Source organism: Sylvia atricapilla, chromosome 8 (assembly GCF_009819655.1).
Source record: "Sylvia atricapilla isolate bSylAtr1 chromosome 8, bSylAtr1.pri, whole genome shotgun sequence".
Taxonomy (NCBI): Eukaryota; Metazoa; Chordata; class Aves; order Passeriformes; family Sylviidae; genus Sylvia; species Sylvia atricapilla.
In genome coordinates this window covers 30,820,667-30,841,987 of record NC_089147.1, presented here as the reverse complement: position 1 = coordinate 30,841,987, position 21,321 = coordinate 30,820,667, and the positions used below count along the sequence as shown (strand labels likewise).

At 43.2% G+C, this 21,321-nt stretch overlaps 1 protein-coding gene across 3 annotated transcripts in view; it reads left to right on the top strand.

The window, feature by feature from the left end:
• Window positions 1–21,321, top strand: part of MCU (mitochondrial calcium uniporter) — a 77,471-nt gene that overhangs the window by 1,121 nt on the left and 55,029 nt on the right. The window contains exon 1 of one of the 3 annotated variants that reach the window (XM_066324282.1): window positions 18,885–18,902. The exons of the other annotated variants lie outside the window; for them this stretch is intronic. Within the exon in view, the coding sequence (XP_066180379.1) occupies window positions 18,900–18,902 (3 nt within the window). The 5' untranslated portion in view covers window positions 18,885–18,899. Of the gene's footprint in view, window positions 1–18,884; window positions 18,903–21,321 lie in introns of those variants that run through there. 3 annotated transcript variants of the gene reach the window in all.

Genomic DNA, 21,321 nt, shown 5'->3' with positions numbered 1-21,321 from the left:
GCTGTTTGAATAGTTGTTTGTGCCTGGTGTTTTCAGGGTGCCGCTCGTTCCTCCGCCGCTGTCGGTGTGTTTTGGCAGCCGGGGGATGCCGGAGGTTCCGTGGGTATCGGGTGTCTCCATCCTGGCAGTCCCGCATTCGCGGCCCGCTCCTTCCCACATGTCCAGTGGGACTTGTGCCGCCGTGTTGACTGCAGCGTCAATCCCGGCACCTGCTCAGGTGTGGAATGGTCTTTCCAGAGTCCGTAATTAACATTCGAGCTGTCTCCTTTAGCGGTGTGGCCCTGGCAAATCATTTCTATTTCTCTACATTTAAACTGGCCTTTGCGATTGATTTAGCAGAGGCTCAGAATCGTGTTTGGTTTCACTCCTTGGGCTAAGTGTAGCAGTAAATGTGTGGGAAAATTATTTAAAAACCCCCACTAAAAACCCGTTAATATCCTGTATTTACCCAAGATACCGAGTGGACGTGACTGAGGTGTGGGCATGTTAAAATCGTCCTGTCAGAGCCATCGCCTTCAGGATCCTGGGGAAAAGAGGAGGATTTTGCTTGTGTCCTGGGGACTGATGATTAGAAAGCCCTCCTGGCTTTAGCTGGGCTGTGCTGTTTGATTTTTGGCAGGCTGGCTGTGGTGTTGCAGTCATTAGTTTTGGGGTTTTTTCAACAGGGAGGTTGTGTGCAGCTCGGTTTGGTTGAATCTCTGAGAACCAAGAGATGGGGTGCAAGCAGCTCGGGATCCGGGATCCTGGCATTTCTTTTTGGCAGCCTCTGTGATGTGCCTGTTTATCCCCTCACAGCAGAGATGAGTTATCCTTTCCTCCACACTGCACTTGAGCCAGTGTGCAGACCACTGAGAGAGCACCTGAATCCTGAAATAAATTATCTCCAAGGAGAAATTAAAGGAACTGGAGCTCTTCATAATAAAAAGGCAATGGAAAGGAAGTGTTGCTGCAAAGAGGAAGCAGAAAACCAGACAAATATGTGCGAGGTGGGAGAAGTAATAGGCTCACAGTGTGAGCAGAAGGGTTTGGTTAGGCTCTGGCAATATTTACTGACAGTAGAAGCAGTGAAATACTGAATTACTTCCTGGGAAGGCTGTTCAGTCTTTGTTATCAGAGGTAGTTAGGACAGGTTAGGCTCACATCAATCAGTTATGGCTGATGAAGAATTGATCCTGCTCTGTGATGGGACTGGGGTGTACAAGCTTCCTGAGACCATCCATTATATTAGGAAAGATGTAGGAAGAGTTTGTATAATGTGGGTGTAATTAATAGAGTGATTACTTCAGGTGTGTCTGTGCAGTGTTTTTAGCACCATCAATTCTACTTGGATACTTCTCAGGGTGGCTGGTTTCTCACAGAGGTGATAAATTAAATGGGCTTTCTTTGAAACAGGGTGGAAATGCTAAATGGCCTTATGGATGAGTTCTTTCAAAAGCAATATAAATAATGCTGCAAGAAACTGTACCAGTAGACCAGATTACTGTGAGAGGACAGTGCTGTAAAACAAAAAAAACCTCCTCCAGATGGGTGAAGTACAAAGGAGGAGGTTTCAATGACACCAAATGGGAGAGATGGCAAGGAGGTCCTTACTCATGAACAAATTCTTGGATTATGAATGAACACTTGGGGAGTCCATTAATAGTGGAGGATATGGGGATGAATGAAGCATTCACAGCTTGCTTGAGAGCTCAGAAACTTGAGGGAGTGGGGAAAGCTCAGTGGTCTCAGCACGGAGATGTTCCACGCAGGAACAATCCTTTGGGGAGAAGACCAAGAGGCTTTGTGTGCTGTCACAGGATCACAGGGGGTAAGAGATCTGGGGAGGGGGATGCAAGAAACTCGAATGAGAAGTAAGCTCATTGATCTCGGAGTAGGGGTAAGCAAGAAGAAGGCAGTTTTGACTGATATTTGTAGATTTCCCCTCTGAGTGTGGTGGTGTACATTTCAGGATGGTTGGGCATCCGTGGCGTTGGAAGAGTGTGACAGGTCTGAATAAATGAACTTGGAGCAGAAGTGTCAGATGCTGCATCTCTTTCCAGTCTCCCAGTTTGGGTACGCACACACGAGGGTGGAGAGGGGAGAGCTCCCAAATGTGTTAGCAGTGGAGGACGCGCTGGAGTGGGCTGGGGGGTTGTAATGTGGGGGAGGCTGCACATCCTGTTAGGCACCTTGCCCTCTCTGCAGAGAGAATTAAAGTGGGGCTATTCCTCAGGGGAAGCTTGCTAATGGAACAAGGGAAGGCCTTTCCTGTCTCCTGCTTGTTCCAGATGCTGTGGAACTTGAGGGCCAGCTTCCCAAGGGCTGAGGTGTAGTGGGGCTGGAAAAGCTTCACAAGGAAGCAAGCTATAAATGGTTTTCAACCATGTGGAGGTAGACAAAATACTTAAATAAAACGCTCTGCTTTTGTGTGTTGAATGCCTAATCCTCCTGGCTTTCTTCCTGCGGAGATGAGAGGCTCCTGTTACTGTGTTTCCTGGTGCCTGTAGCCAGGGGTTGAGTTTTGCTGGATTGGAATGTAGTTAGCTGGTGCAAAAATACCTATAGAAAATCAAGGGCTTGGCTGTGTGTGTCATTCCTGTGGTAGTTCTTCCCGGGCAAATTTGGAATATTGAGTCCTACTGCCTTCTTCTAAGCCTGAGAAGGCAAAACTGAACCCAACTGAGCCGTGGCTAGATTTTGAGTAGGTATTGGAGAGCCTGCAGGCTTTTCTTTCTGCTCTGGATGAGGACTGGGGTTACCTGTGCTGATCTATCCTCCAAGCCAGGATTTTTGGAGGTGGCCAAAATTTAGGATTTTGGTGCAGGTGGCCCAGGTTTGAGCATGTAGTCTGTCCTTCCAAGATCTTGCTGTGTGCCAAGGAGAGATGAGGTAAAGTTCAAGACGTGGATGCAGGGGGCATCCTGCTGAGGCTGCCCTTTATTCGGCACAGATACAATGTGTATTTAGTGGGTTTTTTCTCCCTGCAGCACTGACTTCCAGAGAACCTGTAGCTCAATAGTGTGGTCATAATTTCCTGCGGACCACCTCCAGCCCTCACTGTCACAAAAGCTGGAGTTTATTGCCCCATTGTTACCCAGCTCTTGAAGCAAATTGCCAGGTGAAGCTTGGCACTCCCAGAGCTCAGGCAGTGGGATGGTGACTTGGAACACTGTGGGGTGTGTTTTTGCTGAGGATGGAAGCTGGCAGGCTTCTTTAATTAACTGTACTGCTGTTTTCCTGACCTGGCATACTGCTGATTGGGATTTTCCAAGGAACGGTTGAAAATCTGTAGGTTTTCTTTTTTTTTTTTTTCATGAACTAAAGCTTTGAAGGGGATGATCAGCAAATATATTTAGATGTATGAAAGTGACTAAAATCAGAGAACACGCTTTCAGAGCCCTCTCTGTGTAAAAGGGAAGCACAATATGAGGACTAGATGATTTTTTTGGACAGTTATTTGATAATATTACTGCATTTTATTTATTATTTAGCCCACAGGAATAATAAAGACTTTGAATCTAAGGTTTGTGATGGGAAAGGAAGTTACAGTGATGATCAAGCTGATGCTGTCACTAATATAAAAATTTCAGGGCAGTTCTTTTTCCACAAGGGAAGTGTTTCTCAGCTGTGCTAGGAGGGGTGCAGCTCTCCTAAGCAGAGCCAAGTCTTGGAAAGAGAAGAAGAAAAAAAGTTGTTCTTTTTCTAAAGCTGTTCTAAAACTCATCAAGGAAGAAACTTTCTGTGAGGTTAGGCTCCACCCACTCTGGAGGGTGAAACATAACTTTTATGACTTAATTTCTGATTTGTGCAATGAGTCACCAGTTTGCCATTCTATAAAATAGCATTGAGCTGACTCAAATATGCAACTTAAATTATTCTCCTGATAGTAGATATCTGGAAATGTAAAAACTGTTATAGATTTGGGTGGCTTGGTTTTTCTTGTGGTTGTGTTTTTGTTTTTTTTTTTTTGTTTTGTTTTTTTTTTTTTTTTTTTTTTTTTTTTTTTTTTTTTTTTTTTTAAATAATTATTCATTTATTGCAGTGTCAGTTGGTGGTCAGCTATTCTTCCTAAAATCTCAACTGCTGCTTTCTACTTCTGTGGCTTCTGGTAAGATGAAGGACTGTACTAGAAAAGAATAGAAATTTGTTGAAACTAGATGAAGCTGTGTTCTCTGTGTTCACCATGGGGGCATACTTCTTATTTCTGAAGTGCTCTCAGGGTGAGAGACCACCTGTGATACTGCTGGTGGGGATTTCATCATGTTTTCACTTTCCCAGTGCAAACTACAGCAATCAGGCTCTAAGAGCTATTTTGTCCTTGAGTATTTAATGCTGAAAATGAAAGGACTTGAGCTTCTCCTATTAAAGATTCAACAAAGGGTTTTCTCCCTTGTTATTAAGTTCTCAATTGGTCATCAAAATGAGATGTCATCTTAATGAAGATGAAAATATGCAGCACTTGACTGGGATGTGGAATTAGTTTCCAGCAGGACAAGCCTGTGGGGTATGGCTTTTCTCTCATGTAAAACACAGAGCATGTCCACTATCTTTTTCTGCATTCTTGGCAGCTCTTAAGGAATTAGGAGATGTAGAGCTCATTGCAGCAATTTGCTTTTGTTGGCTTCCCCAGGAGGAAAGGACTGCCATGCAATGTGGAAACTCTCAGTTTCTGACACTGCCTGTTGGAATAATTAAAATTCGGATTTCACTTAGATACGTAACTTGTGAAGTATCTACGAGGGAGCAAGCACCATGAAAACCATCTCAGGGTGATTGTCAGAATTGTGCCTTGTCTTAAACCCTTGTTTTCTTCTCCCAAACTGACTCCTGATGATGCTGAATTCTTTTGGACTTGCAGCTGAAACCTGTAGAAGGAGCATCAAAAGGATGTTTGCTGGCCAGGGTGCAGGTTGTGAGATGGAATCAGGGTAGGAAGGAAATCAGTTGTGACAGATTATTGTAAGAGGAAATAGTTATTCATTCCACTTCAACCATTCTTTTAAAATACATCCTCATAACTTAGCCTCGTCATTTTTCTTAGATGTTTGGACTTAAGTGAGAATGAGTTTTCTGCCTGGCAAAGCAACTCCAAAAATGACAATTTTAAGTATTACTCTGACAAATGAAGATATTAAGAGAAAATGGGCAGCCCAAGATAGCGCAGGAGTGATGTGGGATTTTTTTTTTTTTTTTTCAACTCGTGTGTTAAAAAGAAATATCTGGGGTCTGGATGATGGTTTTTCTGTACAAATTTTCCTACATGAATTCTGTTCTGTCATTTTTCACACTTGCATCTGAGAGTAGTTGGATATCCCACGTCCTGCTCATGTTTTCTGCTTCTAGACAAAACTCACACGCTGTGAATATGCAGTGCAGCAGCAACCTTTTAATAGTCATTTAAATTAATTGGAAGCCTGTCTCAAACATCACAAAGATTCCTGGGCGGAGGGGGAGAGATGGGAGGGAAAGCTGGCAGCAAAAGTTATTTCCTTCCTGAAATAACTGAACTGAAAAACTGCAGAGATTTCCCAAGGGGGAGAAAAATGTGATTCCTTTTTTGGAATGAAAATGCCCTGGTTTATCATGTGACTTGGGAAATCCTCTTGGCTTTCTGCAGAGGGGGAAAGGGTGAGTTGAAGATTTGGTCGGGTGGTGTTTGTGATGCATGAGGGTGTCTGCAGCACAAAGGGCTCCCGTGGGAGCCCCTGCCTGCTGCAGGGCTATTCCTGTTATCCAGGGACTTGCTCCTCAGGCAGTGACAACAGAAATTTCCTTGTCTAAATATTGAGTAGATTGGGTAATTGCACAGCACTGTGTGATTCCTTCGGAGTTTGGGGGTGTTGTATTTTAAGTGGAGAGTGGGATCTTTCCCTTGGATTTTGGCATAAGGGATTCAAGAGAACCAAATCCAGCATCTGTTAAGAGAGAAGAGTTGTTTCATGAGCAATGTGTATTGCTAGTAATGAAACCAGATACTCCCTTCTGAATTAAGGGAATATATTAAAAATCTTTCCCTTCTCAAGATGAGAAGCTCAAGATGAGCTGTCCTTGCATTTCATGAACTGCCTAGAGAACTTCTGAGTTTGGCTTTTGTTGAGGCTGTGGTCAGTGCCCTGCATCACTCAGGAGGGCTGTTGTTTTTGAGCCTGGAGACTGTGGTGCTGGAAGGCAAGGAAACCACTGCCAGTGCTGAGACATCCTCTCCTCATTGCTTGGCTTTGTGATGAGAGCCTATTGCTAAGGAACGCCAGGCTGATGGTCCAAAACAGAGCTTTGGCCTGAAGCCACAAAGGCACGGATTTCTCTGACCGCAAAGCTGAAGGGTGCTAAGATGAATTTTTTTTTTTTTTTTTTTTTTTTTTTTTTTTTTTTTTTTTTTTTTTTTTTTTTTTTTTTTTAAGGATAATTTTGTCCAAAGACAAAGACCGTGACTCAGATTCACACATGTTCTCATGGAAAAACAAATGCCGGTTTTGAATCAGCCACTCGCTGGTGTGTGTGGGAGTGACCATTTTCATATTTCCTTTTGGCATTTAGTGCTTGAGAGAGTAATTTTAAACAGTTTCACGAAGTACCTCATTATTGAGCTAGATGGAGTGGGGCAGGATATGACACCACACAGATATGGGGTTTTGAGCTGGCAAGGAAGCCAGGATTTTGAGAAGAGCATTGATACTATGCAGGCACTTGTGAAATGAATTGTTTTGTAAATAACATTTTTAACAGATTTTTTTTTCATCTTTCCCCAGAGGTGGGTTGTGTCTAGTGACTGTTCCTGAGCACCATTCAGTTTTTCTCTGCACAGCAACTCCTTTGCTTGTGCTGAATTGGAGGGTTTTTTCCCATTTGCAGTCGGTGGTACACACACTGTATCCTCTGCAGGATGCCCAAGCACACTGGTAACGCACAGCTCCAGTTTGTGGGGAGTTTGGTGGAGCTGCTGCTTTCATGACCTACTTCTTCATGGAAGTAGAAAACTGCTCCTGGTGGCTCAGAAGAGAGATTTGGGCTTTTTTTGAACTCCAGTTTGCTCCAGTCGTACTTCTCGAGGTTGGTCCCTGAATTATTCCAGTTTCAGTGGAAAAAAGGAGACAGAAGCACCTAGGCCTAGCTTTTGGGATTTAAAGCAAGCACTCTGTGTTCCTGAGGAATTGTTTGTTGTTGTGGTCAGTCAGATGTAATTAATTTCTTCATTTCTCCTTTTGTAGAGGGGTAGTGTGTAACTGACTCATCCTCAACCCTGTAGCTCCCGTTTTTACTCCTGTTTAGGATGTTGGGCAGCACTCTGAATTGCTGTGATTACCCTGACATTTTATATAATAGAGTGCACCAGAGAGGGCTGTTTGTTCTTGGAATTACAGTGTCAAAGTAGCACACCAGTTTTCAGGGCAGTATTTACATAATTTCTGTGGATTTCCATGTAGATGGGATCCACGGTGCGGTGTGACAGGGGGATCCCAGGAATATCTTCCCATTCCTTGTGTATCCACAGTAGCTGCTGCACGGGTTTGATGGCACAGCAAGAGCTGCCCTTGCCTCTTTCAGGAGCTGACGGTGCTCCAGGCAGGATTCTGACTTATAAACACTTCCAAGCTTCCTTACAGCCTTGGGAATCTGGAAATAAGTGGCCTGCAGGTGCTTGCAGAAAGCTGAATTCCTGCCCTAGCCGTGCCATCCTGCAGAGGACGTGGAGACTCAGTGGCTGGGGGTCAAGTCCATGTTTTCTCAATTCCCTTGGCCAAAAAAGTTAAGCCAGCCCTTACCTCTTACCTTCCACTGATCACTACCTGGCCCCCAGCCTCCCCTCTGACTGCTTTCTGCTAATTTCTTTTAATGTGCTTCCAGCTCTGTTACTCTGCCTCCTCCAAGCTTTTTCTAAAGAAAACTAATAAAACAAAAAAAAACCTAGTAAAGCTTTTAGCCTTCTATTGGCATGCCTCCCATTTTTATAAGACCAACTAGCATCCCAAGAGTTGTTTTTAGGGTAGGCTAATTTAACTCTCAAGTGTATTTCTCTTTCTTTGCCGTTTGTGACCACAGGGTAGTTTAAAATGTATATTATTTTGGCCACGATTTGCCTTGGAGAAAGCATTCTCTGGAATGCTTTAATACAGTTATTTAACAGCTGTAAATAACCGAGCTGCTAGAGAACAGCTCGGCTGACCACTGACAGTAATATGCATGAAACTTATTTAATCCTAAGTGATTAAACTTGAATTTTATGGATTGTGTTTATAGCCGCAGTTCTCCAGCTCTGATTTCATCTCTGTGCTGCTTGAACCTTAATATTAATTTTCAGTCCTGGTGATCACTGACTTATGTGAGGCTTTTCCCATGACCAGATCTACCTCAGTCTGGTTACTGAAGGAATATAACAGTAAAAAATAGAAGAAAAGACATATATTTTTTGTTGCTGCTGTTACTATATCTTCTTCCTACTGCTCTGGTGTTTTGCTGAGTCCCTCAACTTCTGCTCTTGGCTCTTTGAGATGCATGAAGAGCTCGTACATAAACATGAGGGAAATCCATGCAGCTTCTTGGTAGAAAAAGAATTTGATTTATTGCATATTACCTGAGTGTAAAACCCTTCCAGCTCTTGCTGTGAAAAATATCTGCCTATTTCCTTGTAGGTCAGAAGAACATCACCCAAGCTGAAAGGACATTTTAAGTATAATAACTTCCTGGTTTTGAAATCAGTTAATGAAGTTCAAGATGTGTAGTATTCAAAATCAACTTGGTAACTTGCTGATCAGTGTGAATAAATCCCAGTGACTCCCTGGGAAGGTGGTTATTTCCCAAAACCAAGGAAAAGGACAGTTGCAGGCAGACAATCAAAAATTGTGGGGGTGGGAAGAAAGCAGATGAAAAATAGGATGCACTTGAGCAGTTGTCACCTGTTCATATTCCACTTTGCCAACTATCACTATTATTGTAATAAGTACAGGAATTTGAAGGCACATGAAAGCACTTCAGTGACTTCTCCTGTATTCCTCATTTATATTCTGGGAATTTTGGTACAAAGATGCTGTTCTTGCTCATCCCTTGGTCTTTCTAATGCTGTTGCTGCAGGGTTACTTTCCCCCTCCTTGTTTAACAAGGTACCCGTAATGATAAACACAGTTTTCTCCCTGTGCCAAGGCTTTTATCTTGCAACAGGGTTTTTCCCCCCTCATCCTTGCTGTGAGAACCAGACTACGGAGTCATTTGGGGGTATTAATTGCACTTTTTCATTAGAGACTGAAGGAGCACAACCTTAATAAAAGATCTTAACTTTTAACAGTTATAACTGCTGTTTGCAGCTTTAATTGTGATGTGGCTTTCCCAGGTAGATAATCTGATAGGAGAGGAATAACCAGGCTCTGACTAGGCACTTGCTTCATTTCTGCTCATGCCTCTGGCCAGCCATTAATTTTGTTTCCCTCTCCACAGTAATTAGTATGGAGCTATGAAGCTCCGAGGTTGAACACAGTGTATTAACCCTTGTGTCCAGGAGAGAGGAGATTGGAATGATAGCCTCCTGTGAGAGTGCAAGTCATCTGCTTTTTCTCGAGCTGGTGTTCATAAAGTACTTCCTTTATAGAAAAGCTTTTAAGTAATATTCAGGTAGGATTTAGGATAATAAAGTTGAATAAAACCTGTGCCCCTTCGCTGCTTAAGCTGCTTGTTTCTTTCTTTTTTCTTAGTAGGGCTAAGTACCAGTGGCAAGATTAATATTATGTGATGTGCTGATTGAGCACTCCAGAGCCTCCAGTGGTAAATAACTTTCTTCCTGTCCTCTCCCTTTTCTTCCAGCTTCCACCAAGTTTAGATTCTGAGGCACAAACTCAAGCAGAATATGTAGAGGTGTAAAATGTCCATTTCATCCAGCACGAGCTGTTAAACCCTCTCTGCATGGTTTTACACTTCTACCAATGAATTTTTTTATCAGTAGTTAGAAAAAAAAATCCTAAGAGAATGCAAATGAATTAGCAAAAAGTAAACAACATGTTTTAGAGCATGGTTGGTTGAATCATCTCCTTCAGACTTTTAACTGATGATAATTCGCTGGCCGAATTGTTGCTTCCACTCTTAATCCCTACACTCCCACTGGAAGGTTTTAGGGGAATCTCAGACATCTGGGGGCACTTTTCACTCAGAACAGGTTGCACTGATTTTTAAAAGACAGCTTTGACGATAACTGATTTTCAGACAAACATCTTCTCTTTACTGTGCTTGTGTTAAGATGATCCTCATTTAGGAAAATAATCTGGAATTACTGTCAGTGAGACAGTAATCTGGCAGAGTGCAGGTTTAAATGGATACTGCTAACAAATCCCAGGCAGTGAACTGAGCAGAGCTTCAGCATCAAAATATTTCCAGATTTCTTGTAGTTTTCTAAATTCAGACTCGCTTTACATTTTGCTGATTATTTCACAGCCGAGACAGTGGAAATTTACTTGTGTTTTTTGAGTTTTAGGGTCACCATGATTTTTTTTTTTTTTTTGCCATCTCTTGCTTTCCTTGAATGTATTTTTTGGCAAAGAGCTGCTCTGTCAGGCATCCATCACGAAACTGAGAACACCAGACCATTTACAAGCTCACCGTTTTTGAGGCTGCAGTTGTCGGGTGCTCTGATTTGTATCTGTTTGCTGTGGGAGAAGTTAATGTTTGGGTTGGAGTATGGCAAAACCTGGTGTTTTCATGTCCCTCTGTCAGTGAAGGTGTGCAGAAGGAGCAGCTGGCTGTTCTCCAGCAGGAGTCAGCCTGGATTGGGAATCAGGAGCTGCAGGCTGGCCCTGGGGTAACTCCACAGTTGCTCCTGGCAGAGGAGCCTCAGGAAGGAATTTTTGCAGTACCTGTGCAAGCAGATGATTTGCCTTTATGAATCCTTCCTTATCTGGATGCAGGAGAGCTTTTCAGGGAAGGCTGAGGCGGCTATGGGGATTCTCTCAGGTTTTTTGTGAGTAAATATTTATTTTCTAAGAATGGCTGCCCTTTGGGTGGTGATCATGACTCCCTTCCAAAGAGAAGGGCTGTTTGGACCTCTTGGAGGACTTTTGGCCTCTGACATTAAACTTGCTGTTTGTTCCAATTTGGAAACTCTCTTTGGGATTGCAGAGTAGTTCCTGTGGCAAGTGTGAGCTGTGAAGAAGGAAGTTTAGCTGGTGAGCATCCCTGACTCCAGGATCCTGCAAACAGATGGACACTGGGCTGGTTGGGAACTGGGTGTCTTAATGCAGCTTATGTGGCTTCCTGGGGGATTAGCAGGAATGGATTGTGATTTAATGCCACTAAATGAGGAAAAAAATGTAAGCAGTGTTAACATTTGTTCTGTGTAGATACATAACACTTAATACACAACTGTGTTTTCAGAGCAGTTTTCCTTCAATGATAATACCAGCCATAAAAATTCTACTTCTGCAGCACAGCCATAAAAAATAATTACCTATTCCAAGGTACTATTGCATTCCTGAGCTTTAGGAAGTGTCTCTGTGGTATCAAATCTGCACTTGGGGCTGTGCTTTGGAGCACCAGGGATAGAGCTTGATTTGTATGCAAGGGAGCAGTGCTGAGGTGGTTGCTGCTGCAGAAAAGGAGGCAATTTGTGTGTGCTTCAGGAAAGAGCAGGGAGCTTGAAGGGCAGAGCTGCTTACTGGCTGGGGAAGCTATCCCTCTTTTCCAGCTCCTCCAAGGAGGGGAGTTTATGTCTCTTCTGATATTGTGTGCCTTTCCTACCACTTCAGTATTTAGCTAGTATTTTTCCATATGCTGTCTAGAAAACATTTATTTACCAAGTTTTGAGGTTTTAAGGCAAAAATCCACAAAGTTAGGATAGAGATTAAACCAATTGACAGCTTTGCTATCACAGAATCTCAAAATAGTCTGGGTTGGAGGGCACCTTAAAACTCATCCCAGTCCATCCTAATTTATGGGCAGGAAAAAGGTCCACTAGCCAAGGTTGCTCCAAAGTCCAGCCTGGCCTTGGACACTTCCAGGGGCAGCCCCAGCTTCTCTGGGCACCCTGTGCCAGGTCCTCACCACCCTCCCAGGCAACAATTCCTTCCAATATCCCATCTAAATCTCTCCTCTGGCGGTTTGAAGCCATTCCTCCTTGTCCTTCCACTCCATGCATTTGTAGATAGTCACTCTCCCTCTTTTTTATAACCCCCTTTTAAGGCAGTGGAAGGAGCTCCAGATTTCCCTGGAGCTTTTTCTTCTCCAGGCTGAACAGCCCCAGCTCTCCTAGCTTGTATCAAGGGACTTGGTTTTGAAAAGAATTAACACAGGGGAATACAATGGCCCTATTTTTGTGTCCCCTCAGCAGCTTTGCTCAGTGCCCAGGTGAGAAGCAGCTGGGCAGTGGGTGACAACCCCACCCTGGTGAGGATTCCCACCTGACACCCGGGGCTGGAAAGGGAATTTGTGGCCCATTAAGGGAATGAGGAGTAGCTGCACCAGGGCCCAGGTGAGCGTGGGGAGTATAAAAAGGCTGGGACAGCATCCTGCTCTTTCTCCTGGTGATGCCTTAGTTCTTTGCTCTCCTCAGTGTGGAGTGTGTGGTGTGTGATCTCTCTTTATTTCTACCTGGAGAGTCTCGGGGCTCTGCTGGAATTGGCCTTCCAGTGTTCTGTTGTAATTACCTGGCATTTCAAGTCTCCCATCTTCACGTGTTCAGCCAGAGCCTGGGATGTGTGTCACGAATGCTCAGCAACTGGGGGAAGTAAACTTTTTGTAGAGAGAGAGAATGTACCACTCAGCACCAGGATAAACCTGGGGGAATTGAGGTTTTTGCCTTAAAAGCCTCATTTTCTTCTCCTGCCTTTCCCCACACCTCAAAGGGAGTACCTAACAAAGTTGAAAACTATGTTGAGGATGTTTTCTGTGCCTCTTATCCTTGTTTATACTTCAGAAGTAACTATGAAAAATGTCTCAGTTCAGGAGAAAAAATTGGGAAGCTTTACAAACCAGCTTGGTGTCTTGGTTATGTGTGTACTTGGATCAGAATGAGCCTTTTATATTGGTAGGGAAAGGGACAAAGAAATGTTGAAGTTTTTTGCCTTTTTAAGTATGCAAGCGGTTGGATAAAGTAAATAAAGATGAAGGCACACAAATATATGTCTGCTGCTTGGATTGTGTATGACAGGGCACTGGACATGGTGATAAAATATTCCACCTTTTTGTAGACAAAGTTAGTTTTATTCCTGGTTTTCAAGCTAACAAAGAGATCAATATTAAAATTCTGCTGTCACCTTTTCAAGGGAATCCTGGGCAGGATTATCTGGCTTTCCCTAGAGACAGAAGTCTAAGCAGTTGTTACTAGCAGACGTTTTGCGTGAGGCTTTTTAAAAAATGTCAGGCTGCATTTTTCGTGACAAAATTCAAGTCAACTAAACTTGAAGTTATATGTATCTTGTTTTTTTTCCATGCCTAGTCTCTGTGGGGCCTTAAAGTATTTACCAACCAGGAGTAAGGCTGCAGCAGCAGGAATATTTATCAGCAAAAGTATGAAAATCCAGGTCCTCTATGAGCTTGTCTTACGCCGAATGCTAATTTTGTATAGGAAGAGTTAATGAATTTACATACAGCTCTAATCACCTGAACAAGAACTGCTGTGGAGCCGTCCCTGTTGTTGAAGGAATAGCAGAGTTGTCTTTTTCAACAACACTAAAATTGGTAAAACTGAGCTCTTTGCAAGACAAATATGTGTGGATTTCTTGGGAGTTTCTAGGTAATGCCAGCCAAAGTCCAGGGTTTACTGCCTCAGTGGCCCCTTGGGACTGGGTGTTACTGCAGGTGTACATTGATAATTTAATTCGGGAGGGAGATATTACCTCTTCAGAACGGGCTCATGGGATGGGTTTCCTTTTCCTCCTTTTGCCAAGCAGAGTGTGGAAGCTATGCCTGAGCATGGGACACAGTACATGAATGGTTTTGGTGGCAGTGTGACCATGTGAGAGTTAGGGGGAATGAAAACTCAATTCCACAGACAGATGATTCAAAGTTTAAAAGGCGCTGGGATAAATCCAAGTACTAGTGGTTGGTGGTGTGGTTTGAAAAGTTACCATGGGCAGCTTCTTGGCTGAAATTGCAGCCAATTAGGACTTTCAGCTGGGGCTAATCACCTTCTAATGGGTAAAGAACTGGTTAACTGATCACGTCTGATAGGTTAAAAGTCATGTGTCAGGGCTGGCTGTGGTGATTTGGTTGGTAATATCTTGGTGTCTGAATACACCCATATGGATTTTTCCATTGGGAACTTTCAGATTGAAGAATTAGATCATCTTGAAGGAAGTTAAGACATTCTGATTTATCCTTATCATGGCTTAGTCAGTGTTCAAGCTGGAAGAAGGTCAAATTTTGCTATTTTCCTTATGGCTGTTAATCAGCAGTAAACCTGAACAGTTGTTAGGAATGACTGGGTAGTTTTTTGTTGGAGGGAGTCCTTGCAGCTTGGCAGCTTACACCTTTTTGGAGCATGGCTGGATTCAATGCCATATCAGGTTGCTTAAGGCCTTGTAAATCTTTATTTGTCTCGAAGTGCCTGAGTTCTGGGGCTGGATGCTTCAGGTAATTGCATTTTGAAGTTGGGTGATGCTGTTCTTTCCACACTTTAATTAAACTCTTGCCTGGTTAATGAGGTTCTTCACTACTTCCCTTCCCACCCCTGCCATGTTACTTGTTCTCTGCTGGCATCTTTTTCTTCCTCTCTTCCCATGTTTTATTATCCTGATATTCACCCATTTTGTCTACCAGGATGAAAATAAAAACCTGGAAGTCTTGGGTAGTAAAGATTCCAGCTCTTGGAGATGTGTTAAGAGATGTTGAATATCATCATTGATTCAAGTTTCAGTGTTCATGGCAAGGAACTTCTGGGGCACTTTTCATAACCTGTAAAAGGGAAAAAGAAAATACCTGTTCTAAAAGTTCCATCAAAGATGTGAGCTGGGAATGTGGTTGGAGAGTAACTTGAGAAATTGCACCTAAATCCAAAAGGTTTTGACTACACTGGATGTATCCTCCTGTTAATTGGGAAGCGTGACTGAAAAATAATTTGGGAGAAAATAGATGGGATTTGTTAAAAAACCAGCATGAATCTTCATTTGTTTAAGGTTAGCAATGACTGATGCATTTTTGAGTAGTAATAGAAAAGGCAGCATGAATTATTATGGTTGAGATGGGAGTTTATAGGTTTTTCATTATCTGCTGATAAGGGAAATCGTTGTGGCATTTCTGAATGAGGTCGATATGGAGACCAGGTCATTTCATCATAGGCCTCTGGCTTTTTGCATGAGGGATTTTAAGTGTACAGGAAAATTCTTAAGTCTAATAATTCACATTCATTGTGGAATTGTCTTTTAGAGCTCTGTCCTGCTGAGGAGCTGGCTGGATATTTGCCCAAGTGAAAGCTTTTATTTAAAGTGTTCCTTTTGTAGGCATTTAGACAGATTCAAGGGAATTATCATCATAATTGTCCCTCTTCAGGCTGTAACAGTGCCTTAGATGGCTGTTAAGCTTCTGAACACGGAAAGGAGCTGACAGTCTGCTCTTCTGAAGGACTGTCAAAACACTGCATTTATTTTTTCAATTCAGGCAATGCAGCAGGAGAAAGTAATTGGGAGATTTTCCTAGCTAGGAGTGTTTGCTGGGCAGAAAAACACTTGGGTTACAGCACCCTGCGTTTTACTAATCAAGCTCTTCACCTGCCTCGTGTTTGACCTGACTGATCATGACAGTCTGCAGGTTTTTTTCGATGAGAAATAATGTAATGGCAAATAAACTGAGCTTTCTGAGTTTAGGACTGGCTCCTCCTTTCCCGTCTCTGCTTTCAGCCCAGGCGCAGTTGCTTTCTCTGTGGTGACACTGTTTTGTTGGAATAGATCACACGTCAGCCAGAGCCAGCTTGGCAAGATGGTCGTTCTTGGGGCGGATTTGGCTTGCCTCTTTTGAAGATATTCAGTTGACTGAAGGCTGAGCAGGTTGTAGTGAGGGGAGTTCTTTTATAGCTCCATCGCTTCTGCTGGAGGCTATAAACAGCAAGAGCAGGAGGACTGGTGCAGGAGGATGGATTTACATTCATGGCATTACTGGATGAGTGTTTTTTTGCTGTTTGTGGAACCTCTGAGTACTACGAGGATTAATCCTACCTGCACCCGCCTTAACTGCCTTTGCTGCTGGGACATCCCTGAGCTGCTTTTCCAGGAAGTGTGCTGACGTTTTTTGTTGATAGCCTGAAATTGTAGGTTTGGCTTGTATTTATGTACCAGCTGTACATTTTGGATAACTGGGAGTCTCTTGCTCAGTTCTGTGCCATTGTGGCTGAGCAGAAAACCATTCGTGCACCCACTTTGGCCTCTGGAAACACACAGAAGCTTCAGTGTGACCCTCTGATCTCCATCTCTTCTCTAGCCAGTTAAAGTGTTAAGGGTGGAATTCATGAAGAAGCCTTTCAGGTGGTGGTGTGTGTCTTTTGACTTGTCTGTTCCTGTTTCAGACTGCAAAAAAATACTCTCAGGTATCTGATGCACTTAATGCTTCTGCCTTGTCTAAGGTGGATTTATTCCTAGGTTTGTGGGCTGCCTTGATTGAGAAAGGACTTGGCTGATATTCTTCTGTAGCAGGTCAAGTATCTGGGGCAAGTTCTGTTCAGTGGAATTGTTCTGAATGATTTTTAAAAAACCAAAACACCCCACCATGCTTTAGAGAATCATCTGTTCTCTGCAGTGCTTTTGTGGTTTTCTTTTTCCTTAGTCTGTTTTGGCACAAGTAACACGACATTTGTATTTTGAACATGTAATGCATAGTTTACAAACATGAGAGGTTTTGTGTCTTTCCTTGCTGAGGTGTTTCAGGCTGGAATCCCTGATGGGGTGGGATAACCAGATAATGAATGTTGCCTTTTTCAGCTGTGACTCAGTTTTGCTTTATTCAGGTCAAAGTGAGCACTTGCTCAGTTTGACAGACATATAGGAGGGAAAAAATACCCCAAACAAACCACTAAAACCCTCAGCAGAGACTGTATCAGACCTGTTCAAAATGGAAGCAAAACTTGTGTGGTTTTTCAGGTGATAAACACAATTCACGTTCCAATCTCTGGGGAGGGAAATGTTTTACCAGGAAGCAGATGGGGTGGTTTTTCAATGAGTGCACTTCATGCCTTTAGGCTCCCCCAAGATCATTTCTTTCAGAGGCTAAACGTGGGAGAACTTTATCCATATCTTCATAAGCTGAGCATCAGTTTGGCCTTAGTGTGTAAACTGTTTATCACCTGAAAAACCACACAATTTTAATGTTAAATGTACAAATAATCCTGGCAGCATGCTCTGGAAAACAGATTCTAAATGCCTGTTATAAATCTGATTGAACCAAGCTCACCTGCTCCATACTTTCACTTTAATGCTCAATTTGTTTGCAGGTAAGCATATGGAGGAAGATGATGGCAAATACTTGTGGTTGTGCACTTGTCAGGACTGCCCCAGCCAATTATTCCTTGTGATTTTGAGGTCTGTAGATCTTTGCTATCCTGGGCAGGATGTTTATACCTGCAAGGCATTGTCTGGGCGCTTTTTTTTTTTTTTTTTTTTTTTTTTTTTTTTTTTTTTTTTTTTTTCCCCCCCTGGAAACATGTATAAATAAGTGTAATAGAAAGGGATTTCTTGGAGTTTTTAAATGGAGATTGAGGTAGACATCTATAAGACAAGTCTGTATAACAGCAGTGATCTCTATATAATAGCAGTATAATGATAGTTGTATAATAACAATATAATAATAGCTGTATAATAGCAGTGAGCCTTGATATGGGGCTGCTGGCTGGGATGGGAAGGGCAGGCAGGATGTGTCTGGCCTTAGCCCCCTACAGCCCTAATCTGCAAATTTCCCAAAATTTGAGACTTTTATCAGAGTGTGTAGAGATTTGTGTGTCTGTAAATAGTGTGAGGGTGTTCAGACTTGCGAGGGTTGGTTTGGGTTTTTTTCGATTGGTGTTATCTCCATTGTGTACTTTGAACAGATAGTGGGGGGTAGTAGGTATTGATTTGAGAGAAGCTTTTTCATAGTCTTTGGTTTCCTGCTTTTGTTGGAGGTTCTGTCAAGGTCTGCTGAAGCTGTGACAGTGGGATTCCTGAAATACAAGACAGGATCCTAACATGCTTTTCCTCATGTGATGGGTGAGAATTTTGGTGCAATTTTATGAATACATGGCCCTGATTTCTGGTTTTCAGTGCTGCCATTCATTTGTTTTTCCCCCTTTTATTGCTGTAATCCTTGGGATAAATTCTAATTTAAGAAATGTTCTGATCTGGGATTATGTAAGGTGTCCCTGCCCATGGCAAGGGATGGAATGAGATGACCTTTAAGGTCTGTTCCAGTGCACACCATTCCATGGTTGTATCTAGAGACTGAATGGTATTTAGAGCTTAAAGAGCCCATGGAGGATCAGAGAGGGGCATTGCCATGAGTGCTGTGTCTGTACTGGAGTCTGATCTGCTGAACTGATGCTCCTGATGCTCCTGGGTGGGTTATTTACCTGCTTATTGTCCCCTGCACCCTTGACAACTGTGCTTTCCCAGATCTGTCTGATTTTTACTCCCCCTTCAGGCGTCTCCAGTCCTTTGGCAGTGGTCAGAGATCCATCTGAGGGTGCTGTGGTGGCTGATCACTACTGGGAGTCACCAGGCTGTTGGACAGAGGAGCAGAGCTGTCAGGATGGATGTTTCAAGTGTTCTCAAGGAGCACAGGGTGGCCTGGGAGCGCTGCAGGACTTGTCAGTGCTCCCCACTGGCTGCAGCCTAACTCAGATCTAGCCGCATTTTGCAGCAGCCACAAGAGTTGCGTGGGAGAAGGTTTTTTTTTTCTTCTTCCTTTTCTTTACAGCACCTTGGAAATGGGAAAGCCATTTCAAACACTTTGCTTTATGAGCTTTCCTAGAAATTCATGTGGACTAAATGGTGAGGCTACGTTTGCCAGCTGTAGAGTGCTTTTCTTCTCTTGATGTATGTATTTTATAGCTGGTCTGGGGTGGGGGGAGTGTGTTACTGTGCTGGGGTGATGGGAGGGCTGACTAGAGGAAGAACAGATGTGTGTGGCAATAAGGAGCTGTGCAGGGGTCACACTGAGGCATTTTACACTCTGATGGGAACAGATGGATCCAGACTTCTGAGTAATGGAGTCATCTCAGAGACAGAAAAGTTGTACTGATGTGACAGTGCTGCACAGTGCCTGAACCACAGCTGCTTCCATCCCTCAGTTTTGTTCCTAGATTATTGACAGAGCAGGCTCCTGACTGGGTTTTTTTTCCTTTTGCTGTAGATCAGCTGCTCTCTGGGTTTCTGAGGTAGAAATTCTGGTACTTGTGTTGTCCCTGTCCAGCCTTCCTGCAGCGGCTGTAAATAAAAAGCTGGCACATCCAAGAACATTGCAGATGCTTTCAGCCAGGAGGATCCTGTTGAATTAACCTTGTGGATCCTCTCCTTCCTCCTCTGCTGCTCCTAGAAACCTCCTAGGCTGAGGTGGTCTCCAGAATTGGGGGAAGCAAGTGTTGGTTTTGGGCATTTTACTAAGACAGGACAAAACCTTTTGCAACATGAGGTTGACATGCATACAAATATTCTTCTACCAGGCAGAAAAAAATGTATCAGATTTTGCTACTGAGTGCTACTGGATCTCTCCAGTTCAAATTTGGTACCTAGGCAGGGGAGTTCATGCAAGAAAACTATGTATTATAGATAATTTTTAAATGCTTAGCATCATTTTCACAGGAAAAAATCCTGTGGAGAATGGGTTTCCTCTGCGAATCTCTGTGGCTATAATAATTATATTACTTTTGGTAAAAATGACACATTTTAATCCTGCTTAATGCATGGTCTCTCATTTAACGTGGGACAAAGGAAATGCAAATCACATTTCTCATTTCAGTGAGATGGGGTATGTCCACATCTAACTGCTGACAAGTGAAATTAATTATGGCAATCTTGCTCTGGTATTTGGCGGAGCTTCGTGTAGCGTTGCACAAAAATGTAATGGAAATCCAGAAGTTCTCCAGACAGTTCTGAATACAGGTTTTTGTTGCCTAATTTTTGATTGTTAAAAGAGCTTGTGTCCACAGCCTGTCAAGACATACATTGAGCTTTTCTTTTTCCTCAGTGTGCTTTACAGGAGCCCTGTGCTGCTCCTGGGATTACACCACATCTGGCATGGGAGCTCCGAGCCCTTAGGAATAAGGGGAATGCTGTCCTATTTTCCCATCAGGAGGACTCCCTGGGAAGCACAAGCAGCTACAGTGCATAACTCTACAGGCACTTTGGGTGTTTTCCTGGTGCCTGTGCTCGTGTTTTCCAGCCAGTGTTCTCCCTGGAGGTTTGGGAAGCACAACAGCTGTGCAATAAGTCCACCAAACCTTCACCTTGCATTTCCCTCATAAAGCTGCAGAGGAATTGAAATATTGGGGCTGCTGTCTAGGGTTTGTTGCCAGGAGTTTGTTCTCCTTAGCTCTGCGTGGTGTACGTGTGGTTCTCGGCCACAGGAAGCCTGTCATGGATAGGAGGCTGCAGGGAAAAGGAAAGATGAGGTGCAGAGGAATGTGCTGAGTGGCTTTAGCAGATGAAGATTTTGTTGTCACACTGTCAGGGCACTGCAGCCTCGTTAAGTGATGTAACACCCCGCTTGAACCAATGACACTTCTTAGAAATGACACTTCTTTATCTTGCTTCCGTTATAAATGCTCAGGAAATGTGTGCTGCAGTCTTTTTATCTGGGGGTTGGTGTCCAGCATCTGCAGAGTAGCACAAACCTCTCATCCTTGGTCACTCCATGCTGATCCCTGGGAACATCCCAGGCTGGGAGCTCTTTTGGCAGGGAGCCGGTTCTTGGGAAAACTGCGTGTGTCTAAATAAAAACAAAAGCTCTGCCAAGGTCCTCTGGTATTCCTGGTATGAAACTTTCAAGTTAGGAACCCCAAGGCCTCCACAAATCTTTTGGTTCTGGCCTCCATTCATTCAACATGTTCTTAGTGAGCAGTGTAACAGTCACTCTCTGTATAAAATGTTTTGTGTAGTTTCAATCCATATAAGGATCTTGCTGTCAAAACCACAGTATCATCAAAGGCCTCTTTCTGAAGGAGGGCTTTCATAGAAATGCTTTTATGATCATGCAAGTTGCTTATTTTTGAAATATTGGCATTAGAGCTACTTGCTGTGAATTCCTCTTTCTCCTTTACAGAGAGGCCGTCACTGGCTGTGATTCTAAAAACAAAACAAAAACAACCTCCCCCTCAAATTACTCATTAGAGGCAGCTTGAAAAAATAATGACATCTCTAAATATCTTGGACAGGAAACATAATTTGAGTCTCCATCTTGAAAAGAAAAATT